At 43.2% G+C, this 21,822-nt stretch overlaps 1 protein-coding gene across 1 annotated transcript in view; it reads right to left on the bottom strand.

Annotated features, from left to right (window-relative positions):
- sntb1 (syntrophin beta 1) overlaps positions 1-20,433 on the bottom strand; it is a 135,125-nt gene extending 114,692 nt beyond the window's left edge. Inside the window, exon 1 of the mRNA XM_062980060.1 lies at positions 19,685-20,433. Within this exon, the coding sequence (XP_062836130.1) occupies positions 19,685-20,207 (523 nt within the window). The 5' untranslated portion in view covers positions 20,208-20,433. The remainder of the gene's footprint in view (positions 1-19,684) is intronic.
- Positions 20,434-21,822: the final 1,389 nt, after the last annotated feature.

The following is a 21,822-nucleotide window of genomic DNA, read 5'->3' as shown; positions in this document are numbered from 1 at the left end:
CACGGGTGGGGCAGGTAGGCCACTATTCAGCTCCCAAACGACCCCTCCATGGCCTCTTAAGAAATGATTCCTCCATGGGCCTTCTTCCGCGATCTGCAGTAATCCTTTTTACTCTGGTCCTGCTGCAATGGTTAACTTATTTTATTCTTTGTCACATTGTCTCCGTGCTATATCCTCCTTTTGGCTTAAAAAGCAAGGTTGTTAGATGGCATATAAAAAGTCCCTCATTGTCTCTCAAATCCGGCAAAAATCCGAATTATTTGCAATGTCCCGTTACAAAAGGTCCTAACCAGGAGAGTTGGGTCAAAATAGAAAATTGTATGTTGTTGAGTTGGTCAGCCCTTACAGCCTCCAGCCTGATGCCACACTCCATCACAGCCTTAGCACTCAGCAACACCTATAGGCCCTCCCAGGCCTCTCAATAAACATGTCTCATAGACTTCTGGGTTTTATCCCATACAGGAGTTCAGGACCTGTAGCAAAAAACAATGAGAGGGAAAAGAAGGGGAGGGAAACACTCATCCTTCCAGGCTGTATGGCTCTTGAAGCACTCTCTCTAGTCGTTTCGCTCACATCCACGGCAGGCCTCCTCAGAGGTTGTGCCTTTGACAACACACTCATCTGTCTTGAAATCCAACAAAATCTTTCTTCTCCGCATCTTTTTCTTTTCCTTTCCGCAAACGATTTAACAATCGTGTATCCACTTGCTGCAATGCAATCTTCCACTCCAGTCCTGCTGCAGTGTTAAACTTACTCAATTCCCCTTTTACACCGACTCGTTGAACAGATCAAAATTTGTTAGTAACACACGTTGAAAAGCCTCCTGCCGCTTCTCAAATCTGGCAAAATCCAGGCTGGGGGCGATGGAAAAAATGCCCCTATTTGCAGGATCTAATGTCCCATTTTACAAAAGTCCTAGTCCTCCCTTTCCGTAACCTTTAGAAAGAGTTGGGCCAAAGTCACAAAGTCCAGAATCCAAATCTCACAAAATTATTATGAAGCACTAGCTCCCTTTTTGAATAAAATGTCAATAAAAAAAAATTTAAAAATCAATGTCAGTTCTTAATCCTTCTGTGTCAGGAATATGGGGTCAAATTTTTTTTTTTTTTTTCAAAAACAAATATATATATATATATTTTTTCTTGCACTGCCAACTTGTGACAGTTTTCCATACAAAGTCTCTACAACCAATAACTCCTCTCCTTGTATTCCAAAGTGCTGCAAAAAAAAGAACCTCCAACATTTCCCTATAACCTGTAAGGGGTTTAAAGTCTGTAGCACCATGTTCTCTAAAAACACTGAAGCATTGTTCTTTCAAAACAAGGATTTTTTTTTTCAAGCCTAAGACCATTTTTTTTTTCAAAAAAAAAATATCTACAGCTTCCGAATTGCTTCTGAACAAATCTACTAACATTGTTTATAACTCTTTATGCATTTTGAATTCAACACATACATCTCATTCACACAAAGTCCACAGGAATTCTGATTAGTGGTTAGTTGTTTAGATAAAGTCACACACTCTCTCTCAGCTCATGAAAACATTCTCACCCAGTTGTCCCAAAATAAGTCCAAAGCAAGGATTTAAGATCCAGGTGAAAGACAGAACCCCAAAATATTATATATATATATATATATACACACATTTACATCATCATTTTCTTTCTTTCTTTTTTTTTTTTTTCATATTAAATTCACATTACATTTCACAGCGGCTTTCATTGACCTTGGCTGTCCACTGGAATTCCATTATCTTCCTCTGGGCATTTCGCCTGAGTTTAACCAGAATAACAGGGAGTTTTTACCTTGAACTGTCAAGATTTTCCCACTATCTTTTTGGCATGAGGCCCAGGTGCAAAAGAAAACTTTTTAAGAAAACAGCCTTTGTTCCTCAGAAATAACAAGGGAAAAAAAAAAACTTTCTGAGCCTCAACACCACTTTAACTCCCTCCCTTTTTCTGCCTCTCTGCAGCTTGTCAGCAAAAGCAAACTAACACAGACAGAACCTCTTCGAATCAGATTTTTTCAACCGTAATAAAACATTTCTAGATATTTGTGCTCAACATTTTTTGTGTAAATCTATAGACTCATTTTTCATTTTCACTTCAATATTACCACGAAACATGCAGAACTTGAAACTCATTATTTCCCACACATGACAAAGAAATCAAACAGTTTTTTTTTTTTCCTTTCCCCGGGAGTTGCGACTCCTCATGAGCCCTGCACGACTTGGTCTTGGGGCACCCTCACAAGTCTTGTTCTCTGGGGAATTCCTTCTACGGCTCTACTTGCAACTGAGCCGAAATTATCTAACATACACTGTAATGGGGTGGTGGATTTGAACCCACTGCCTCCCATCCTGCCTAATAGAGGGGACTGCCTTGGACTGGGCACCTGGACACTCAACGGTGTGTGTCAGGAATCACAAGACAGAAACCCTTTTATACCTCCCTGGGAACCTTTGTGTGTCCCCTCCCGGCGCTGGTAACTGTGTTCCCTTAGTGTCTCATTTTAACCACTATACTTGCCAGATTGCTGTAGACGTCGGACCAACCTTCGCCCCTGGACTTTTCCCTGGATCCTTTTCCCTGCCTGGTTTCTTTGGAACCTCGCTGTCGTTGCGGCTCCCACCGTCGGCCGGCGTTGGCATCAGAGGCAAGTACCGCAGCCGGTCTTACAATATTCAGGGGCCCCTTCTCGTCTCACGGTAGTTGCCTCTGGCCCCCACCGCCGAGTTGGGACCGTCCCGCCAACGGGATCCGTCTCCGATCTCCTGGCCCGTCTTATTGTGGAATCACGTCGGGGTCACCAGAAAATGTAGCGGAAACCAGATTTCCCCTCTTCCCGGCTTCTCGTGTGTCTGTGCGGACGCAGTGGAAGTAGGAGACAGACAACTGGAGGTTTTTTCTTTTTCCCAAAGAAAGCAGTTTACTAAAAGTTTCCTGCAGCTGCAGAGGTTCATCCCACGCACAACTAGATGCTCAAAAGGGAGAACGCCGCAGACAGGGTCGAGTGTCTATTTATACAATTCAGTGGGTTCAGTTTACGACCGCCCACATATCAAACCATTGGTGCATATTTGTGGTGCAGTATTACATTTCATTACTTTCGTTTCTCTCAAAACACATGATTTCAGGGAAACCATGTGATAACCCATCGGCTGTGTTCCTGGCCTGCTCGTACCTCCTTATATGGCCATTTCCTCCTACCCCTTCATTCCTGCCTTAAGACAAGATCTGGAAGTGTGAAGATATACATGGAATACTAATGTTAGGCTTGTCTATGCCATTGTATTTCCCATTTCCATGTATAGATATGAAAGCAGGGCAGTGGAGAAAGCTGATATGATGAATAATCATTTGAAATATTGCCAAAGAAGAGTTCTATGGATAGTGTAGGCTGCTAAGAGGATGAATAAATTTGTACTATGTCAGTGTCTGAATTTCTTATTCTTATTCTCAGGTACCCAATAGCACCACCACAGGAAATATAAACACACAGGAGTGTGTATTCATGCACATTTAAGTGCTAAAGACTCATTTCCAAGAATGCTGCTAAGCACCAACAATTACTGTTCAAAGTCTGTAAAACTTACTTTGGGAGCTACAATTCCCCAAATCTCCTGTCTAGTGCAGTTGCTAACCAAACAAAATTCTGGGAGTTTTTAATTTAAAAAAGGTACCTTTATAGTTGCTACCATTCTTGATACCACTCATTGGATACAGTATGACTTGTATATCAGCAGGTGATACATTCAATGGCAATACATCACATGCCAATAAAATCAGTGTTTCTACCAACAGAGCCCATCACATGAGGCAAGCTCATACCATGGGCTCCAGGCTGTTTTTCATCATTTCTAAAATGAGTTTTTTTTCCCCCTATGCTTTCTAAATTGATTGGTTTATATAATGTCCTAATTTGTACTTCCTGCAATTCTCCCTTTAACTCTAGTAGCAGGGCGAGTACAGGCAACACCAGGCCCATATATTTTCCTGGTTCACAACTCCTAATACTTATGTGCTATCCACTGCTAAATCCATATGCAAATGTTCACCTCTCTTACGCACACTTTGCATGATAAGACCACCAAAAACAATCTATGAAGTGCCATAATAGCACTTAGCTTTCTGTAGCTTTCTGTATCTTCCCTGAAAGCAAATAATCTCACAGTCTTCCAAGTGTTGTTAGGTTGCAAATCCCAGCATCCAATAATGAGGTGTGCTACAAACTGAAGTCCAACAACTTCACCCCCCAACCATGTCTTAAAATCAGTTGTAAAACACAATATATTGATACTGAGATTGAAAAAGAGGCTGTGCTCCCAAGCTGCCTGATCTTTGCTTGCACAGGAAGCAAAACTGCCATTTAGAAAACTCAGAGTTACAACATGTCCAGGCTGGCTTGAGACTGTTACAGCTGGGGGAAAGTACTTCAGAAAATAAGTGTTTGCTTGAGCCAACCATTGACTATCAACTCTCATCAATAATTGTAATTATCTCCAAGGATGTAACTATCTACACTGTAGAATGATTGCAGTTTGTCATGATTTTAACTCCAATGGCTCAATGCTATGGAATCCTAGGAATTGAAGTTCAGAGAGGCGCCAGCATGCTTTGCCAGAGAAGTCTAAAAAGCTTGTAAAACTACAACTCTCATATTTTCATAACATTGAGGTATGATTGTCAAACTGAATTCATTCCACAGTGTAAATACACTCTTATTTTATTTGAGACAAGGCGAAAACAGGAAGAGTGGTTGTGTTGGGAGAACCAAGCAACTTGCCTGTTTTACACAGTAGCCCAAAGGATAATCCTGGGTGTTGTAGTGTTATGTTTGGCCTTCTCTGCCATGGCAGTTAAAGTGGCATCAACTGCATTAATTATGCAGTGTAGTAGTTTTTTTATCGTGCCAGAAGCAACTTGTGAACATACTGCAAGTCGCTTCTGGTGTGAGAGGCCATCCACAGAGACGTTGCCCAGGAGATGCCCAGATGTGTTACCATCCTGCTGGGAGGCTTTTCTCATGTTCTTGAAAGCTAGAGCTGACAGAGGGGAGCTCACCCCATCTTGCGGATATGAACCGGCAACCTTCAGGTCAGCAACCCAACCTTCAAGTCAGCAGATCAGCTGGCACAAGGGTTTAACCCATTGCGCCACTGCAGCAATGTAGATGCACCCCTAGGTTATTCCCATGTACCTATTAATTCCTATAAGGTTATATCAGAACTTGGTCACTAAATCCCTTATCTACTCACAGATGTAGTTTGGACTCAGAAAAATAATATAGCAGATACTTGGAAGCAGAAGATTGGGCTGATGGGCCCTAAGCTCCCTTCTAGCTCTACAATTTTAAGAAATGAACCATAAGGGGTGAAGCAATGGGAAGGGGAAGGAAAAAAAAGTTCACTGTTCACCTGCTACCATAGGCCCCATCTACACTATCATATAATGCAGTTTGAAACTGCATCATATGGCAGTGCAGAGTCTTATAATGCAGTTTAACTGTCACAGCATAGGAAGTCCCTTGTTTCATTCCTAAACTAAAATACCTGTTTTCTGGTGGGGAATTCATTCCAAGTCACAAACACTGGTAACTACAACCAATGCTTGTTTAAAAATTAAAGGCTTTCAGCTACAGTTTTCTGTAACAACTTAGCTATTTCTCCATTTCGTTATTTACAGAAAGCTCTTGTGATAGACACTAGAAATTTGTGGCATGCATGTGCAAACTTAGATGTCAAGAAAGACTCACTGAAATAACATCATTTTGGCCTCGTGTCTCAAATAACATCATTTTGGCCACTAGGGCAGGTAGACTTCATTATTCGGAGAAAGTGGCATTGAAAACCATTTTAAGATTTTAATGGAATGTAGGCAGACTTCTGAAGATTGTTCATATCGGATTTGTACACATGGTCCGGTATTGTAGGAATGTTGAGAACTCTTAACTTTTCATTAAAGAATAATTTTCAATGCCTCATAACATAGTAGAAGACCAACACTGACATTCTGTTGGTTAGTCCCAACTAGAGTGTAGCCATTCAATCAATTATGCAATGGTGGGAAAACACATAGGTAAATTCTATTGATTCAGTGGATCTGCTTTAGTTAGGACTAATAACAGAACTTAAGCTCTGGGAATTAACTATAGAATTAATGCAGTCTGATAGCATTTTAACTTGTTTCTCGATAGTATGGGATCCTAGAATTTATATCTGTTGAAGCATCAGAACTCTTTGACAAAGAAGGCAAAAAAACCTTGCAAAACTACAACTTCCATGATTCCATAGCACTGAAATATGCCAGCTGAAGTGATGTCAAACTGCTTTCATTCTACAGTGTAGATTATGTTAAAGAGCCCACATACAGTAAGAAAATCAAAGCCCTTTTTATAGATTGCCAAATGTGGTGTCTTCTCCCTAAGCCAATCTCCTTTTTATTTGATTGGCATTCCACTTTTCTCACTAAAACTAAGGCTCAAGGTTCAGGCAGCAAGATTTTAAACAACCAGTTACAAATAAAAACCCACCAAAAATATTAAAACGGTATTAAACAAACCGCAGTACTAAAGGTCATTTGAAGCATATCATTAAAAACAATCATCCACCTATAAAAATTGCAAGCATTCGTTTGGCTCATTTATTTATTAAATTCAAAAAACCATCTACTAGCTTGCCAGGGTGATATAAAAGGGAAACATGAAAACTTCCCATAAAACTATGGAACAAAGGGGAATTACAAAAACAAGCAAACAATAAAATTTAAGAGCAGCATGAATATTAAAGAGCAAAAGAATTCAAGATGACATTAAACGCCTAGCAGCATAGCAGTTTTTACTGGCTGTCTAAAACAGAAGTACCGGTAGGTAAAGCGTGGCCTGACTAATGTTGCTGAATTGCCAGCAAAGCCTATGATATGGAAATGGAACCCAACAACATTTGCATGCTGCATAGAAAGAAGAAAGGGGCCATTCTAAGAAATAAGAAGAAGGTTCCAAGATTGGGTAGCGACCTCCAAAGCAGCTCCAAGTTCGCAATATCACCACTAAAGAAAATCTGTTTTAAATCCACATCAACGTAGCCTCTCTAAGGGCCCATCTACACTGTCGGAAAATGAAGTATAGAAAATGTAGATGCCACATTAGCCTAGGACATCCAAATGAAGAACCTGGGGTATATCTTTTAATCCTGTTTACATCCAGATTAAAAAAGAACCTGTAAAGATCCATATCTTTAGGGACTCAGGGTGAGAAGGGCGGGATAGAAATATTGGAAATAAATAAGTTCCAGATCTTTTCTTTGCAGGTATCCAGGTTGTGGACACAAACTCTTGGGATTGCCATCCGTGACACCAAGTGTCACACAGCCACCCCATGGTTTCATAAAGCCCAGGGAGATAGGATGCTGCCTCATTTCTCCCCTAAAAAACAGGGAAAGTCCCCTTACCATTGCAGGAGACTTCCCTGTTGCTCTTTCATGTGTCCCTTCCCTCTCCAAATCTCCCATCATATCATCACTGATCCGACACAACAGAGAAACAACAGAGAAATAGAATAGATTCCAGCAACAGTAAGGAGACTTTAACTTTGTTTTAGGGGGGAAATATGGGTCAGGAAGGGAAGGGTGGCATTGGCCTTGTCCAGCCATGCCAATCCAGTGTCGGCACAGCTGGCCTGTATGGCCACACACAAACACACACACACCAATGCATGTGGCCTCAAATTGCGGAATAAACCAGCATTTTTAATGTCAGTTTGTTCTGCGTTTTGAGCAATAAAGAAGCAGCTAACAGAATGAAGCATGGAACTAGAGCTTAGGAAAGTTGTTTTTGTGGACTACAACTTTCAAAATCCTACGCAGGCTGGGATGTGTCACCCAAAGAAGAAAAATGAATTTTTGCTTTTGACACCTCTGAAGCACGTTTAATCCAAACATTTTCCAGGCATCTAGATAGATAGATAGATAGATAGTCTCTAGATACATCTAGATAGATAGATAGATAGATAGATAGATAGATAGATAGATAGATAGATAGATAGATAGATAGTGTCTAGATCCAGAGAAGTCATGCTCGCCCTCTATTCTGCCTTGGTCAGACAACACCTGGAATACTGTGTCCAATTCTGAGCACTGCAGTTTAAGGGAGATGTTGACAAGCTGGAATGTGTCCAGAGGAGGGTGACTAAAATGATCAAGGGTCTGGAGAACAAGCCCTATGAGGAGCGGCTTAAAGAGCTGGGCATATTTAGCCTGCAGAAGAGAAGGCTGAGAGGAGACATGATAGCCATGTACAAATATGTGAGGGGAAGTCACAGGAAGGAGAGAGCAAGCTTGTTTTCTGCTGTCCTAGAGACTAGGATATGGAACAACGGCTCCAAACTACAGGAAAGGAGATTCCACCTGAACATTAGAAAGAACTTCCTAACTGTGAGAACTGTTCAACAGTGGAACTCTCTGCCCCGGAGTGTGGTGGAGGCTCCTTCCTTGGAGACTTTTAAGCAGAGGCTGGATGGCCATCTGTCAGGGTTGCTTTGAATACGATTTTCCTGCTTCTTGCCTGGGGGTTGGACTGTATGGCCCACAAGGTCTCTTCAAACTCTACGATTCTATGATACTATACACACACACTCTCACACACACATGCTGCATTTGTACCTCTCTTCAAAAGAAAGCAGGAGATATAAATGGAAGGTATTATGCTTGTTGACTAAACTCCTGCCTTCACAAATGCAAACAAACTGGAGGTCAAAAACCTCTGCAGCAATGAACTTGTGTGTGCAAGCAAGGGCATTTTCTCCTTCTACAAATAGAGAGTAAGTTTCCACAACTCACTGCCTGTTCGTTTCCCAGGGGCCTGCACTTGCAGCTAACTTTGACAAACACTAAGAGGAGTTGTATGTATAAAATGTATAAAGCACCCTTTATAAAATACCACTTTCTTCAAACTGGAAAATAAATAAATATGTTTTAAACAGGTAAAGCAGGGGAGCTATACTGGTGAAACCTTCAAGTTTCTGCTATGAGCTGACATAGATCAATCCCTGTGGTATATTCCTCTAGTGTTTGGCATGCACAAGGTTGTGATTTCCTTCACATTATGACACAGGATCTAGTGAAATAAGCATGAGAACACCATCAAGCCTTATTTGCCACATAAACTCCAACTCAAATAAAAGCACTATCTAGGTAGAGTTTATCTGGGCAACCTTGTCACTCAACTGCAATGAAGCCTTGAGTTCGGTGTTACACAATCCTTAATCTCTGTGAGTTTGAAGGGAAGCTTATTTGCATTCATTAACCTTTTCTTTTCTAGACTCTTGCACAAAAAGCTTAAATTCGGAAGCTGGAGGCTCTCTCTATCTCTCGGGGACTTTTGTACGTGTCACCAAAGGTCCAGTCCAAATATGTACACTTATTTGGGCGTGAGCCCAGGGAAGATCCAAGCAGGGCTATTCATATCAGGAATGAAGATACGTCATTTGTAGAATCACCATGAATGGAGGAAGCTGAATTGACAGCAAATAAGGACAACAATGCCCTCACAAAACAGGGCTCAGTTAATGGTGGTAACAAAGAGTGTGGCCGCTTATTATCTTACAAGGAAATAAATGACATGCATAATCATAGCACTTCTTTCAGGGTGACCACATGCAAAAAAAAAAGACGGTCTGTCATTCAAGCTGTAGTTGCAAACATTCCCTTTTCTGCACAACTAACATGGTGGCTCAGTGTGTTAAAGCACTGAGCTGCTGAACTTGCAGACCAAAAGGTGCCAGGTTCAAATCCCAGGAGCGGAATGAGCACCCGCTGTTAGCCCCAGCTCCTGCCAACCTAGCAGTTCGAAAACATGCAAATGTGAGTAGATAAACAGGTACCGCTCCGGCGGGAAGGTAATGGTGCTCCATGCAGTCATACCAGCCACATGACCTTGGAGGTGTCTACGGACAACGCAGGCTCTTTGGCTTAGAAATGGAGATGAGCACCAACCCCCAGAGTCAGACACAACTGGACTTAACATCAGGGGAAACCTTTACCTTTTTACAGAAGGTACAAGGACGTCTGCGCTCCTTGCATCTGGAAACCCACATTTTGCTGTTATGCACCTAAAGCCATGGTATTTCTATGGCAAAATTTGTTTAGTGAGGGTTTTTCTTTGCCTTCCTGTGAGACTGAGAGAGTGTGACTTGCCCAAGGTTGCCCAATAGGTTCTCTGTAGCTGAGTGGGGATTCAAACCCTGGTCTCAATGTTCAGGCCACTACACTACACTGGCTTTCTCCACTCCAATTCATTTATGAATAAGACTCTATGTAAGTCTTGAGATCACCATAAGTTGAAAAGTGACTTATAAGAACAAATTTGAAAATATTAGGTTGGAAGGGAACTTTTTAAAGAATGTAATCCCTTGCAAGTCTCATGGCTAAAGAGGAAAAGAAAAAAGCAGCTATAGGTATACCTCAATTAACAAAGTGGATGTGTCCCTGAGCATTACTTCTTTTAGTTAGGAGCTGTGGTGGTGCAATGGGTTAAACCCTTGTGCCGGCTGAACTGCTGACCTGAAGATTGCCAGTTTGAATCTGTGAGAGAGGGTAAGTTTCCATCTGTCAGCTCTAGCTTGCGGAGACATGAGAGAAGCCTCCTAGCTAACACATCCAGGTGTCCTCTGGGCAACGTCTCTATAGAAGGCCAATTCTCCCATGCCAGAAGCGACTTGCAGTATGTTCTCAAGTCGCTTCTGACATGATTAAAAAAACTTCTTCTAGTTTGGTGAAGCACCAATACTCTTTGGTAGGATACCGACCTTGCAAAACTAGAACTCCCATGCTTCCACAACATTATGCCATGGCAATTAAAGTGGTTTCAAACTGCTTTAGTTCTACAGTGTGTGCACTCTGTATCTGGGCAGACAGGACATGAGCCGCATAACACTTTATAGGCTGATCTTGAATTGTGCCAGGGAATGTAGGCAGTGCAGTTGTTGAATTGGTATCACATTTTCATGTTTTGCTCCTAGCAGATACTTTTCCATTTTCCTCCTTTTTAAAAAATCATTGACAGTTATGGAAAATACAGAAGGCAAACTTGTGAAAACAGCCTAAACTAGTTGCAAAACTGAGTATTCCAGATATTAAGGGAGAAGTATGTTTGGGGGGGGGGGGGGGGGGTAAGCAAACAGTTTGCTCTGTGGCTTTATCTAAACACCTTTCCAGAAAGTCCTGACCTGACCTGCTGTTTGCTATTCTGAACAGATGAGGTGGCAAAGTTTTAGTCGCTGAAGAAATGGAGGAGTGACTCCCTTGTAACTTGCAAAATGACACATGACACCGGGCAGGAGAAACAGGATCTAAACTTCTTTTAAATGTGTTCTTTTTAATTTACTTTTACAAAACTACAAATCCTGTTTTTCAAGATTTGTTTTCAAAATAATGCTAGGAGCTACTGTCAAAGATGATGACAGTGGAGATGTCTTTGCTCAGCTGCTTTCCCTCTTCAGATGTAACTGTTATGCGATTCGAGCTAAGACCATCTGCACCAAAGAATTAGAGCAACCTGACACCACTTTGACTGCCCTGGCTCTGTCCTCTGGGATTTGTGTTGTCTTTTTACACCAGTTCTCTTTGACAGAAAAGCCTAAACACCTCACAAAACTACAAATTCCAGAATTTTACAACTTTGAGCCATGGCAGCTAATGTGGTGTCAAACCCACAATAATCCAGCAATAATTCTGTAGTGCAGATACAGCCTGAGAGTTATAAAGACCCCATCACGGAGTTTCCTTGACAAGATTTGTTCAGAGGAAGTTTGCCATTGCCTTCCTCTGAGGCTGAGAGAATGTGACTTAAACAGGACACTCAGGGAGTTTCCATTGTTGAGTGAGGATTCAAACCTCACTCACAAACCTGGTACAAAGTGAAGCCCATAAGTAGACCCTACACACACAACAGAGATGGGTAAGAGTTATGAGCAAGCAAAGGTGACTCTGATAGAATAATTTCAGTATCCAAAATCTAATGCAAGCCTAGGTAAATTTGTTTATAAGTCCATCCCTTGGCATTTAGTGAGACATGCCATTGTTGTTGCGTAACTTCTAAGTTATTTCCGACCTATGCCAACCCTAAGGTGAACGCATTACTGCCACTGAGGGTGCATCTACATTGGAGAGTTAAGGTAGTTTGACACTATTTTCTCTGCCATGGCTCAAAGCTATGGGATTATGTGATTTGTAATCTGGTAAGAAATGAGCCCTTTTTGACAGAGAAGCCTAAAGAGCTTGTAAAACTACAACTCCTATGAGTCCATAGCACTGAACCATGATAATGAAAGTGGTACCAAAACTACATTAATTCTGCAATGTGGATACAGACTGAGGCATCTCCTTCCTACCACTTACTGATAAGGCCAGCCTTGGCCAGAAACTCTGCTGAAGGTTTTTACTCAGATCCCATCTACCCTGCCCTATAATGCAGTTTCAAACTGCATTATATAGTCAGCAATTTGACTTCACTGAATTGCATTATATGAGTCTACAGTAATCATATAATACAATTTCTATGTAATTTGGAAAGGCACAGTCTTCACCTATGCAGAACAGCAACTGTATTCTGGGATTACGCTCTGACATTGCAATCACAATTATAATAAATATTATTAATAATAGTAATGCCCCACTTTTATTCCAGCATGAAAACTCTAACACCTAGCCGCTCTACCAGAATACAAGCACAAACCATGCAAGGCTAAACTGAATGCTGGAAAGACACTACAGAATCCCAGCCAACAATGGTAAGTATCAGTTCTGAGGCTGACCTCAAACATCTTCCTGCTTGAAGAAGAATAGCTAACTACACACTGTTTCCCAAATCAAAGTGAACAATAACTTATGTGAAAATCAGTTACAGTGATCCCTCACTACTCTGCGGTTCAATTTTCGTGAATTCGCTGTTTCGTGATTTGTCAATAAACACTAAAAGAATATAATAAACCATAAAATATTATGATGATTCCTTCATTTTCTCCTTCCTTCATAAGGAGAAGCCTAAGGAAGAAAAGAAGGAGAAGCTGAAGAGAGAGAAAAGGAGGCTGAAGCAGCTTCATGAGATTGTAAACAACACAAATATAGTGTCCCTAGTTCGCGGATTTTCACTTTTCGCACATGGTTCTGGAATGTAACCCCAGCGATAAGTGAGGGAACGCTGTACTTCGATTCCAAAGAGAGAAATGTCACATCCACTGTTTAACCTTTCTGGCAGGAAAATATATATATATATATATGTGTGTGTATAAAATAAAATAAATAACTTAATTTGCTGCTCTTTCATGACATCCAAAATTTGCTGCCTGAAGCTATTAAGGAAGAAATAGACCAGGCTAATAGTCTCACATCAGCATCATTGTAATCTCAAATCCCAAATAGTTCAGATTAGCATAGCCATATCTACTCTAGTTAGTTTCCTACTGAATGTATCTGTCTCATCTGTCAGTTGTAAGACATGATACCCCCAAAAGAGCAGAGTTCACACAAAAGACACAATAAACTGCTTATGAGGTCTCAAAACATATATGTGGAAAGAAACCATATGTGATGCCATAATCTCAAGAGTTTCACATGTGTTTCAGGTTGTGCATCCCTTATCTGGAGTTCTGATAGTCAAAATACTCCAAAATTGCCCACATGGGTGGCTGAGATAATGACACCTTTGCTTTCCGGCAGTCCAGTTGGACACAGATTTCACTTTGTGCACAAAATTATTATAAATATTGTATAAAATGACCTTTAGGCTAAGTGTGTGAGTTAAATATATGAAGCATAAATGAATTTCGTGTTTGGACTTGAGTCCCATCTCCAAGATTATGCACAGATATGCAGATACAAGGATTCCAAACTTGGTGGTGGGTGGGAATGAGAACTCCAAAACATCTCTGATTCCAAGCCTTTTAAATAAGGGATACTTACTCAGCCTGTATTTTATCCCACCAAAGACTTTCAAATTTAGCCAGGGCACCTAGAGTAAAAGGCCTAGATCCACTTGCTAGTCCCAACCACAGTAGATCTACTGAATTAACACCTTAATTGTAAAATCTACACTTTGTCTAATCCATTGATTTTATAGCTCAAATCCAGTGATAAGAAGTAACTGAAAGAAGGAACCATAAGTCCTCCTCAGTCTTGTGCACTTCTAATCACATTGGCCTTGGTCAGCACTGCAAACAAGTGAGGAATGCTGGGTGTTAAGTTCAGCTGCACTTGGGGGTCAACACAATTCCCACTCCTGGTTTTGGCATCTGAGAATGAAGAATCTGAAAAGGCTACGGGTGCATTTAAAGGGGCAAGACCGCTCAAAAGCATGTGCATTGGGCCTCTGACCCAAAACAACACCAAAGAAGAATATATGTATGCAGAGTGCCTCTGACCTAAAAGCAAGAGGGGCAATCTGAAAAGATTAATGCTGCATTTAAAGGCATCAACAGCACAAAAGAGCATGTGCCCCAAAGCAGAAGGAGATCCAGCCCAGCTTTTTTTTTCTACCTTTCCAGGACCAAAAGACAAACACTTTCCCTGGGAGTTGTACCCGAGGAACACTTCCTTCCTGTTCCAGCACCACTTTCCTACTTGCCCAAAGCAGAACAGAGTGAAACTAAGAATTCCTTGGATCTAGACTCTTCTGGATGCAGCCTACAATTGTATTAGCTATTTCAGCTGCTGCATCATACTGTTGACTCATGTTTAGCTTGTGGTCTACTAAGACCAATCCTATATCTGTCTTTTCCTTCTCTTTGAAAAGCAAAACATGAAAATTTACACACACATACACACAAGGATTTTCTAGGACTGCCTCCCTACTGATCCAAAGCAAAATAGAGTGAGACTATTGCTTCCTTGATCTATACACCATCTAGATATCCATGCAGTCTGGAATCACATTGGCTTTTTTAAATCTGCCGCATGACATTGTTAACTCATGTTCAGGTTGTGGTCTGCTAACAACATGTATTGTTGTTAAGCCGGGTGTCACCCATCTTGACTTTTTCTTACTTTCCAAGGCTATAAAACATAAGGACCTTTAAGGACCACCTCAGGATAGCCCAAAGCTGACCAGAGTGGAACTACCAGTATGACTTCCCCCATCTTTCACATTGACTTTTTTAGCTGTCACATCACAGTGTCAACTCCTGTTCATCCTGTGGCCTAGTAAGACTCTTAGATCCCTTTCAATATGTACTGTTTTCAAGGCAGGTGAAACGCATCCTATACCTGCCTTTTTCCTTTCTTTCCATGACCATAAAACAGTGGTTCTCAACCTGAGGTGCCCAGATGTTTTTGGCCTTCAACTTTTAGAAATCCTAACAGCTGGTAAACTGGCCAGGATTTCTGGGAGTTGTAGGCCAAAACACCTAGGGACCCACAGGTTGAGAACCACTGCCATAAAACATGAAAACGTATCCCCCTGAAGTTACCTTTGAGGACCACCAATCTGCTTGTCCAAAGCACAATAGAGTGGGACTAATGACTTCCCAGAATAGATACTATAGAATCGGATTGGCTTCTTTAGCTGTGGCATCACACTGCTGACTTGTATTCATTTTGCTGTCTACCAAGACTCCTAGAAACCTTTCACATGGACTGTTTCAAGTCAGGCCCTTGTAACTTGCAAAATGACACATGAAACTGGGCAAGAGAATGTTCTTTCCAAGAACATAAAACATGGAAACTTTTCTTCCCCCTAGAGTTGGGAGCCTTCCCTTGGAGGACCACCTCCCCATGGCCCAAAGCAGAATACAGTGGGACTATGTCCTCCCTCTAGTTCAGTGGTTCCCAAACTTTATTCCTCCTGTTGTTTTGGACTTCAACACCCAGAATCCTCAGTCAGGTTACCAGCTGTTAGGAATTGTAGGAGCTGAAGTCCAAAACACCTTGAGGACCAAAGGTTGGGTACCACTGTTCTATACACTACTAGCTGTGCCCGGCCACGCGTTGCTGTGGCGAAGTCTGGTGGTCTGGGAAATAAAGTATTGAGGAATTGATGGTAGTTAAGGGCAAGGGTAAAGGTTTCCCCTGACATTAAGTCCAGTCGTGTCTGACTCTGGAGGTTGGTGCTCATCTCCATTTCTAAGCCGAAGAGCCGGCGTTGTCCATAGACTCCTCCAAGGTCATGTGGGATGACTACATGGAGCGGTGTTACCTTCCTGCCGGAGCAGTACCTATTGATGCACTCACATTTGCATGTTTTTGAACTTCTGGGTTGGCAGAAGCTGGAGCTAACAGTGGGGGCTCTCTCCGCTCCCCCAATTCAAACCTGTGGCCTTTCGGTCCTGAAGTTCAGCAGCTCAGCGCTTTAACGCGCTGCGCCATCAGGGGATATTATTTCCTAAAGGTTGTGAATATACAATATTTCTGATTGTTTTTTTTTGTTTGTTGGAGGCAAGTATGAATGCTGCAATTAGGAAAAATGATTAGGATGTAATGGCCTTGCAGCTTTAAAGCCTGGCTGTTTCCTCCCTGAGTGAATTTTTTGTTGGGAGGTGTTAGCTGGCCCTGATTGTTTCCTGTCTGGAATTTCCTTGTTTTCAGAGTGGTGTTGTTTGCGATATTTTATGTGCTTCTACTGTCTGTGGCCCTGAGAAAACAGAGGATTTGCCAGACTTTGATGATGGGAATACTTTGTTGGGAGGTGTTAGCTGGCCCTGATTGTTTCCTGTGTGGAATTCCCCTGTTTATTTACTGTCCTGGTTTTAGAGATTATATTGTTCTGCATTATTCTATCCCAGTAATTATTTCATATTAAAGAAGAATCTCACTTATCCAACATTCGCTTATACAATGTTCTGGATTATCCAACGCAGTCTGCCTTTTCATAATCAATGTTTTTGTAGTCAGTGTTTTAAATTCATTGTGATATTTTAGTGGTAAATTTGTAAATACAGTACAGTAGAGTCTCACTTATCCAACATAAATGGGCCGGCAGAATGTTGGATAAGCGAATATGTTGGATAATAAGGAGGGATTAAGGATAAGCCTATTAAACATCAAATGAAGTTATGATTTCACAAATTAAGGACCAAAACATCATGTTAGACAACAAATTTGGAAGAAAAAGTAGTTCAATACACAGTAATTCTATGTAGAAATTACTGGATTTATGAATTTAGCACCAAAATATCACGATATATTGAAAGCATTGACTACAAAAATGCGTTGGATAATCCAGAACGTTGGATAAGCGAGTGTTGGATAAGTGAGACTCTACTGTAAATACTACATAGCATTACTGTGCATGGAACTACTTTTTCTGTCAAATTTGTTGTATAATATGATGTTTTGGTGCTTAATTTGTATAACGATTACCTAATTTGATGTTTAATTGGCTTTTCCTGAATCCCTTCTTATTATCCAACGTATTCACTTATCCTGCTGGCCTGTTTGCGTTGGATAAGGGAGACTCTACTGTATATTTCTAATCTTATATTATCTGCTCAGAACTGGATTATCTGAGGCCCCTTCTTCACAGCTGTATAAAATGCACACTGAAGTGGATTATATGGTAGTGTGGAGTCAAGATAATCCAGTGCAAAGCAGATAATATAAGATTATAAATGGGTTATATTGCTGTGTTGAAGGGCCTTGAGTCTACACTGCCATATAATCCAGTGCAAATTAGATAATCTGTGGAAGAAGCCTAAGTGAGGCCTAAATCTGCCTGTCCCCTAACTGAAACCTGGCTGTCCCTTGGCTGGTTGCTAGGCAACCAAGTGGGCAGAGATTAGCCCTCTAAACTGGCAGCAATTGGATAAAAACAATTATTCCTCTCCCTCTAATTAGGACTTTCTTTTTCTTTTCTTTTTGTTGTATCAACCTTGAGGCGTGGATGATGGGTTGTGTTGTCAAATTTTGAGGTTGGGGGGCCTGTACTTTTGTTGTTTTGTGAATTGCCGTGATGCCATCACTCTTTTATATATATAGATAGCAATGGTTCCTAACCTGTGGTCCATGGACCACCAGTGATCCCCAAAAACTAAAATATGGTCCATGGCCTCACTGTTGCAAATTGAGTGTCTAGTCTCACGAAACCCTCTTATAGTGCCGAGGCAATGGGGATGTTGGGAGGGGCGAGACTGACTACCCATGGAAGGCATGATAACAAGCCTCCTGGCTGCTATTTCTCCTCCTCCTCCTCCTCCTCCCTTCCCGAATGGAGCTAGGGGTGCCTTGGTGTCTTTGTTATTAGGTCTGTTCCTGGGATTATTTGGGGTGCTGATTCAGAATAATCGCAGCTCTAGATTATTAAATATGGTTTTCTGTGGGTGAGCAGATGACGACTTCTGGATGGCCTATGTTCTGTACCAGAAACTCAAGCTGATGTGGTCTATCCAATGCAGCTTTCTGAATCATCACCCCAAATAACCAAACCAAGCGTAAGGTTGACCAAAAACAGATTCGTAACCCTTTTGGTAGTAATGTTGGAGAGTGTCCCTGGTCAAAATGGTCCTGGGTCAAAAGAAGGTTGGGAACTACTTCAGTATAGAATCCCATTGGCTTTTTAAGCTGCCACATTATACTGCTGACTTATGTTCAGATGCCAGCCTACCAAGATTCCTAGATCTCTTTCACATGGAATGTTGTCAAGCCAGGTGCCAGTCTTCCTTTCCAAGACCATAAAACATGAAGACTTTCTCTCCCACCGGCGTTGGGAACCTTACCTTGGAGGACCATCTCCTAATGGCCCAAAGCAGAATAGAAAGGGTTTATGACTTTCCTCTAGAGCAGGCATGGGCTAAGTTGGGCCCTCCAGGCGTTTTGGACTTGAACTCCCACCATTCCTAACAGCCTACTGGCCCAAAGCAAAATAAAGTAGGACTATAACTTTCCTTTAAAGCAGGTATGGGCCAAGTTGGGCCCTCCAGGTGTTTTGGACTTCAACTCCCACCATTCCTAACAGGCTACCGGCCCAAAGTAAAATAAAGTAGGACTATGACTTTCCCCTAGAGCAGGCATGGAACAAGTTGGGTCCTCCGGGTGTTTTGGACTTCAACTCCCACCATTCCTAACAGCCTACCGGCTGTTAGGAATGGTGGGAGTTGACGTCCAAAAACCTGGTGGGCCCAACTTGGCCCATGCCTGCTCGAGACACTATAGGTCCGCCTTTGCTTCTTGAGCTGTGGCCCCACGCTGCCTTGTATCCAGCCTGTGGTCTACCAAGTCTCCTGGCTCCCTCTCAATGGGACTGCTGTGCTGTCAAGTCCTAGATGCAGACGACTTCCTCTAGAGCAGGCATGGGCCAAGTTGGGCCCTCCAGGTGTTTTGGACTTCAACTCCCACCATTCCTAACAGCCCAAAACACCTGAAGGGCCCAACTTGGCCCGTGCTTGCTCCAGACACGATAGATACGCTTTTGCTTCTTGAGTTGTGGTCTACCAAGTCAGCCTGTGGTCTACCTAGGCTCCTGGCTCCCTCTCAGTGGGACTGCTGTGCTGTTAGGAATGGTGGGAGTTGAAGTCCAAAACACCTGGAGGGCCCAACTTGGCCCATGCCTGCTCTAGACACTATAGATCCGCCTTTGCTTCTTGAGTTGCGGTCTACCAAGTCAGCCTGTGGTCTACCAAGTCTCCTGACTCCCTTTCAATGGGACTGTTGTGCTGTCAAGCCCTCGCCCTCCTTCCTTCCTTGGTTCCTTGCCTTGCCAGTGCCTACCTTCGAGGAGGACCTCCCTGCCGGCCCGCTTGAGCGCCTGCACGGCCTCGTCGTGGGTGGCGTCGCGGAGATCCGCACCGTTGACGGCGAGGATGGCGTCGCCCACGTAGAGCGCCTGGGTCTGGTCGGCGGCCAGTCCCTTGAAGATCTTGCTGACCAGGATGGGCATCTTGTTCTCCTTGCCGCCCTTGATGCTGATGCCCAGCCCGCCCGCCTCCTGCTTGAGCACCTTGACGCGCCGCTTGGCGTTGGCCAAGGCTTCGGGCACTTGCTCGGGCAGGTCCGTGAACGCCGTCCGCACAGCCACCGAGCCCGAGCTCGCTCCGGGGCCATGTCCGGGGCTGCCCGGCGCCCCGAGCCCGTTGTAAAGGCCACTCCCGCCTTCCTCGGCGCTCAGGACCAGCGCGTCCTCGGCCAGGCTCACCAGGACGCGGTGCCAGCGGTCGCGCACCAAAACTTCCAGCGCGCCGCTCCGGTTCGCCCCCCAATTTATGCCCCCTCCGGACGCCGCGGCTACCGCCATCTTCTCAGCATTGCTCCCCGAGCCCTGGCGCGTCGACCCGCTTCGAACCCGCTCCAAAAGGGCGCGAGAGGACTTTGGGAGAAAGAAAGGCGCGCAAGACTTTCGACTCCAGGAGAGAAAGAGAAAGAGTGGAGGACTGAGTGCGAGAAAGAGAGAGAGAGAGAGGCTCAGGGAGGAGGGCCAGCCCCAAAGCACTCACTCCCGCCGAAGGGGAAGGGAGGGGAGGGGCGGGCCAAGAAAGCGAAGCGAAGTGGAGCAAAGCGGGGAGGGAGAGGGAGAAGCCGGAGCCGGCGCAGAGTTGGGAGAGAGACACACAAGTCGGGCACTTTCTTGGCACCCCTGGAACCGCCCGCTTCAACGCTACGGGACCCTGGAAGTTGCAGCATGGCGCGGTTCTTTTCTGCCCCGATGCCTCCCCAAACTAGACATCCCAGGATTCCAAAGCATCGATCCAGCGCAATTAAAGCGGTGTCAACGCCATTCCGTGCGCCTCTCACACTCCTCACTTGCATTTCCTTTCAAGCTTGAAGGGGAAAAATCACGACTTCCATTTAACGGATGTTGCAAATATTGAGTTGCTGCGAGTTTTCCGTGCTGTGTGGCCGCGTTCCAGAAGCACACTCTCCTGACGTTTCGCCCACATCTATGACAGGCATTCTCAGAGGTTGTGAGGTCTCTTGGAAACTAAGCAAGGGAGGTTTATATATCTGTGGAAGGTCCAGGGTGAGAGAAAGAAGTCTTGTATGTTTGATGCAAGTGCGAATGTTGCAATTAATCACCTTGATTAGCATTGATAGCCTTGCAGTTTCCTGCCTGGGGGAATCCTTTGTTTGGAGGTGTTAACTGATCCAAACAAAAAACAATCAGAGATTGTTGAGATACAGTCATATCTGGACTCAGGAGAGTGGGATTTCAGTTTAGATACAAGGCTTGTGCTTGACTTTAAATGACCTTTAACCTTCTCCCAATCTCAGAGCCACCTAGAATCCTATAGTTGAAAGAGACCACATGGGCCATTCAGTCCAAACCCATCCTGTCAGGCAGAAACACATCAAGCATTCTCGACAAATAGCCATCCAGCTTCAACTTAAAAACCTCCAGAGAAAGAGACTCCACTGGGCTCCCAGGTAGCAGCATATTCTACTGCCAAACAGCTCTTAATCTCAGCAGGTTCTTCCAAGTGTTGTCGAAGGCTTTCATGTCTGGGATCACAGGGTTCTTGTTTGTTTTCCGGGCTGTATAGCCATGTTCTAGAAGCACTCTCTCCTGATGTTTCGCCCACATCTATGACAGGCTTCCTCAGAGGTTGTGAGGTCTCTTGGAAACTAAGCAAGGGAGGGTTATATATCTGTGGAAGGTCCAGGGTGAGAGAAAGAAGTCTTGTATGTTTGATGCAGGTGCAAATGTTGCAATTAATCACCTTGATTAGCATTGAATAGCCTGGTGGCTTCAAAGCCTGGCTTTCTCCTGCCTGGGGGACAATCACCATGTCAGACTACACAGAGAAGCCATTGAAATCCACAAGCATGTGGACAATTTCAACAGAAAGGAAGGAACCATGGAAATAAACAAAAGCTGGCTACCAGTATTAAAAAAACTCTAAAATGAGGACAGT

The sequence above is a fragment of the Anolis carolinensis genome, chromosome 4, assembly GCF_035594765.1.
Source record: "Anolis carolinensis isolate JA03-04 chromosome 4, rAnoCar3.1.pri, whole genome shotgun sequence".
Classification (NCBI taxonomy): domain Eukaryota; kingdom Metazoa; phylum Chordata; class Lepidosauria; order Squamata; family Dactyloidae; genus Anolis; species Anolis carolinensis.
This window is presented reverse-complemented; position numbering and strand designations above follow the sequence as displayed.